Source organism: Merops nubicus, unplaced genomic scaffold (assembly GCF_000691845.1).
Source record: "Merops nubicus isolate BGI_N331 unplaced genomic scaffold, ASM69184v1 scaffold22695, whole genome shotgun sequence".
NCBI lineage: Eukaryota > Metazoa > Chordata > Aves > Coraciiformes > Meropidae > Merops > Merops nubicus.
The window spans coordinates 5,385-10,025 of NW_008611902.1; the positions used below are offsets into that span (position 1 = coordinate 5,385).

At 56.2% G+C, this 4,641-nt stretch overlaps 1 protein-coding gene across 1 annotated transcript in view; it reads right to left on the bottom strand.

Moving 5' to 3' along the window:
• LOC103774009 (two pore calcium channel protein 1-like) overlaps window positions 1-3,799 on the bottom strand; it is a gene marked incomplete at its 5' end in the record, with an annotated part of 9,176 nt that extends 5,377 nt beyond the window's left edge. The window contains 5 exons of the mRNA XM_008941391.1: window positions 623-684; window positions 920-1,117; window positions 1,864-1,990; window positions 2,850-2,951; window positions 3,681-3,799. Of these exons, the coding sequence (XP_008939639.1) occupies window positions 623-684; window positions 920-1,117; window positions 1,864-1,990; window positions 2,850-2,951; window positions 3,681-3,799 (608 nt within the window). The remainder of the gene's footprint in view (window positions 1-622; window positions 685-919; window positions 1,118-1,863; window positions 1,991-2,849; window positions 2,952-3,680) is intronic.
• Window positions 3,800-4,641: the final 842 nt, after the last annotated feature.

Consider the following 4,641-nt stretch of genomic DNA (forward strand, 5'->3'; position numbering starts at 1 on the left):
CTTCTCTGCAGGGGGGAGAGCACCAGGCATCAGTGGCATGAACAGAGACTTGCTTGGCGAGCGCAAACGAGCTGCAGCAAGCTGGACCCAATCTCTGTCCCAATTAACAGGCTGCCCCCAGTGTCTCAATTAACAGGCTGCCCCCAGTGCCCCCATTAACAGGCTGCCCCCAGTGCCCCCATTAACAGGCTGCCCGGGGCAGTGGTGGAGCCCCCAGCCTAGGAGGGACTGAAAAGCTGTCAAGATGGGGAGGGACTGAAAAGCTGTGGAGATGTGCTACTTGGTGACATCGTTTAGGGGTGGACCTGGAAGTGGAGGGTTAATTGTTGGACTCTGTGATCTTAAGGGTTGTTTCCAGCCTGAACGATTCTCTCTGCTCATGGCAGCAGGCAGTGGATGTGCCCAGAGTGGTAACCAGCACAGAACAGCCTCAACTCAGTCCTGCAGTCCTGGAGGACTGGCTTGAGCCACAGGCCAACAAGCAGCACAGAATTTCACCAATTAGGACGGGCACAATCTGGCATGAGGAGACTGCCCCATCTCTCCTGAAATCCTGCCTCCAGCCAGAGCAGAGTGAGAGGCTCTGCAGGGCTCTGTGGGAAGCCACATTGCCCAGAGGGACCTGACAAGGAGGCTCTCCTTGTCCTCTGCTGAGAGCAGGAGGTCCCACCCTCCAAGTTTGGCCTGATGGCAAACAGCCACAAAGAGCTGCCCACAGTGTATGGGACAGGCTACAGCACAGGCTGGAACAGCCTTCCAGGACTTCAGCAACCTGAAGGGAAGTGGGAAGAGGGGCCTGGAGTCCCTCTGGGTCTCTTACAGAGAAGTCCCCTTGCCAAAACCCCTGAAGCATCAGGCTCCTGACCCTCGGGCCCCTCCCCAGCCCCTCGAGCCCGGCGCTGCCCTGCTGCTCACCTACAAAGCCCTTCTGCTCCTCATCTGAGATGCGCAGCAGCAGCTCCCGGTGGGACCTGCTGATGTCAGGGGCCACCAGCTTCACGAGCTCCTTCCACCGGGCTTCTCTCACCACAAACCTTCCCCCTTCCTCTTCCTTCAGGAGGTTGAAGGCCTCGGTCATCTTGCGGCGCTTCATGTGCGCGAGCTGGCGGATCTCGTTCTGGAGAGAGCACAGGGGGGGTTCAGGCAGCTGCCCTCCCACTTCCTCCCCCTGGCCTTTGGGGTTTTTTTAAACAAAACCTTATTTTCAGGGTACAGAGAGGCAAGGAGAGACTCAAAGGAACACACAGAGTGACATTAGACACCGAGCACCGTCAGCGAGGGAGAGGAGCGATGCTGCTTGACAGGCAGCCACTCTGCACACCCCCCTGGGAGGATCCACAGATCACCTCCTGCTGGGACAGGCACTGGGAAACAGGAAGACAAGACAAAGGACAGTGTCTAACAGGAAGGAGATGACAAAGATGACACGATCTGCATTGCCCACAGGTCACAAAAGCAAAGAGGATGTGTCCACACGGGCTTCCCATCCGTAAGAGACTCCTGCTAAGTAAGGTGGGGATCCTCTTTGCTCGGGATTATGAGCAGGCTAAAGAACCTCACACCCCTTGGGAGCCTTTTAGGAAGACCTAGAAGTCTGCTTGCTGAAAAAGAGCCAGTCCCCTCATGGGAGCACCCAGGAATTTCCAGTTCTCACTTCCACCACGAGTACCAAACTGCACCTCCTCAGTTTGGGTAGAAACAGCAAGAGTTCCAAATTACTTGGACCCCCCCCCATTACATTTCCTGCACTTTAAGGGCACACAGAGTGCACAGAGGGTTTCCAGGGGAGAGCTGGATATTCCCTCCCTGGGCTACACACAACAGCAGCAGTCACTGATCACAACTCATCCCCCCAGGTGTTACCTTCAGGTGTTTCTTGTAGTTGTTGTAGACAACAGCCAGGAAGAGGGACATGAAGATGTAGGTGTTGATGATGACGAAGGCGATGAAGAAGAGCGCGTACCACGAGCTGAAGTCAAACGCTGGCATCCTGGAGAGGGGAGGGAGAGAGATTGCTCCTTGCTAGGCAGGCAGGGACAGAAAAGAACCCACGAGAAAACTGTCTTCCAGAGAGATTCCTACAGCCTGGTTTGGTAGCCAAATACCCGAGCTAAAAACTGCAATAATTCAGTTAGAGAACAGTTTTCCCCCAGCAGGTTTCCATGCTGGTTTATCAGGCCCTGATGGAGAGGAAGAAGAGAAAGCACAGATGGACTTGGCCACACTGACAGAAGCTTCAAGTGTCCAGTCTGGAGGGGATGTCTCAGTCATGAGCTGGCTAGGGGCTTCACAGACCCCCACTGCACTCAGACCTCCCCCCTCCACTCACTGCAGGAGGGCCAGCAGCCTGAATGCCCCATCATCAAGCTGCCCTGTCCAGCACACCCCCGTGTGCCATTCCTCCAGACCCCCTCCTTGATGGCACCTTCACAGCACAAACCACAATGGGCACCTGGTTGGAACAAATTCAGGTGGGAATCCCAACCTTCACCCACGTTTAAGAGTTTGTGCAAGCTCAAAAAAGGCTGCATAAAACCCCCAGAAATATCACAAGAGAGAGAGACACCTGGTTACCAGAGCACACCCTTCCTCTGCACCAGGGGGTTCAGTCCAAGCCTGTGTCTGGCTGTCCCTCCAGTTCAAACCTTCACCAGCTACTGGGTCTTTTAGAAAGCAGGAGTTATAAAGCTTCTCTTCTAGAAGTCTTCCTCACCTCAGATTCCCCTCAGAGCTGCTGCTGCCCTGCAGCACCTCATGCCAAACACCACATGGGCCCAGGCAGAGGTGCCACCCCTGGGAGGAGGAGAGCAGCACCCAGGACAGCCAGCCTGCCAGCTCAGCACACCTACATGACATCCGGGCTGTTGGCGGTCGTCACCAGCACGTAGAGGTCAAACACAATGTCCAGGTAGTTTCTGAAATAGGGCAAGCCCTCTGCTGTCCGGAGGTTCCTAGGAGGAAGAGGACAGTCTGGAGTGGAGCACAGGTCACGTGGGCCACCACAGGAACTGCACGTGTCAGCAGCTGGCATTCAGAGACTCATTTGGGCTGGAAAAGACCTTTAAGATCATCAAGCTCAACCATTCCCCCAGCCCTGCCAGGTCCCCACTGCCCCGTGTCCCTCACCCCACATCTCCACGGCTTGGGAACCCCTCCAGGGGTGGGGACTCCACCACTGCCCTGGGCAGCCCAGGCCAGGCCTAACAACCTGTACAGGGAAGAAAATTGTTCCTTGCATTCAACCTAAACCTCCCCTGGGTCAAATTGAGGCTGTGTCCTGTCCCTTGTTCCTTGGGAGCAGAGCCCGACCCCCCCCGGCTCCAGGCTCCTGTCAGGAGCTGTGCAGAGCCAGAAGGTCTCCCCTGAGCCTCCTTTGCTCCAGGCTCAGCACCCCCAGCTCCCTCAGCTGCTCCTCCCCCCACTTGGGCTCTAGACCCTTCCCCAGCAGCTCCGTTGCCCTTCTCTGGCCACGCTCCAGCCCCTCAAGGGCCTTCTGGGAGTGAGGGGCCCAAAACTGACCCCAGGAATTGGACTGACCCAGGTCCTGCTGGCCACTCGAGTGCTGATAGAAGCCAGGGATTTCTAACACAAGCCATTCAGCAGTGATGGGTCACAGCTGCCAGGCTCCCTCCTGCCCCACAGCATCACCCCCCTTCTTCCTGAACTAGGAAGACTCGTACCTCTCACCAAACAGCTTCAGGGCCATGAGGGAGAACATGAGCAGGCTGAACATGAAGAGCAGGAACACGTAGGTGATCTCTGGCAGGGTGTTGCGGATGCTGCGGAAGGCTCTGCGGATCTGCCAGGAGAAGAGGGGTGTCTAGAGGCAAGCTGGGGCCCATTTTTTCTCCTCCCCATCCCACCTGGCTCAAACACCTACCCAGGGACAAGCAAAGGGTGACACAGATACCCTCCTGTCATCTGCCAGGAGGGATTCTGACCCAATTTGCCACCTGTTGTCCTAAAACCTGCATGAAAGCACCAGACCTTTGCTCCCCGTTCTCCAGAGGGGACACCAGGGGAGAGCATCTATAGATCATCATGAAGTCAGCTAGCCAAAGGACAGAGGGCCCTGGAGCTGCTGAGAAGCTCTTGCTAGAGGAGCCTGGTCAGGGATAGAAGCCCATGACACAAAACACATGCTCTGAGATGGAGCTCAGCTGCTCCCTCCCCCAGACCTCTGCACCACAGTAGCTTCTCCATTCATAAGTCAAGGACCAGAAGAGTCTTGGGCAAAGATCCCCCGTGACAAGAGGAACCAGAGTCCAAACCAGCCCCCTGGACTATGAGTTCAGGTTCTGAGAGCAGCGTCACACTCCTGCCTGTTTGCCTCAGGCTTCCAGGAATAAGTAACCTGGCCCCTGGCCCAGGGAGAGGTCATTTTGTCTGTGGTGCTGCTCATGTTCACGTCTCCCAAGGACAGCACCCAGCTCTGCTTGCAAACAGAGGCTGCACCAAGCACAGACCTCACAAGAAACCCTATTCCCTCCCTGGACAGCCTCATGCTTTGTGAAGCACGCTCCTCCCCACACCATCCCAGCACCACGTCTGGTGAGCAGCTCTTGTTCCAGCCCCAAACACACTCAGGGCTCTGGACAACCCATAAGGACAAGGAGAAGCTTTTTGGTAACTGATGCAAAG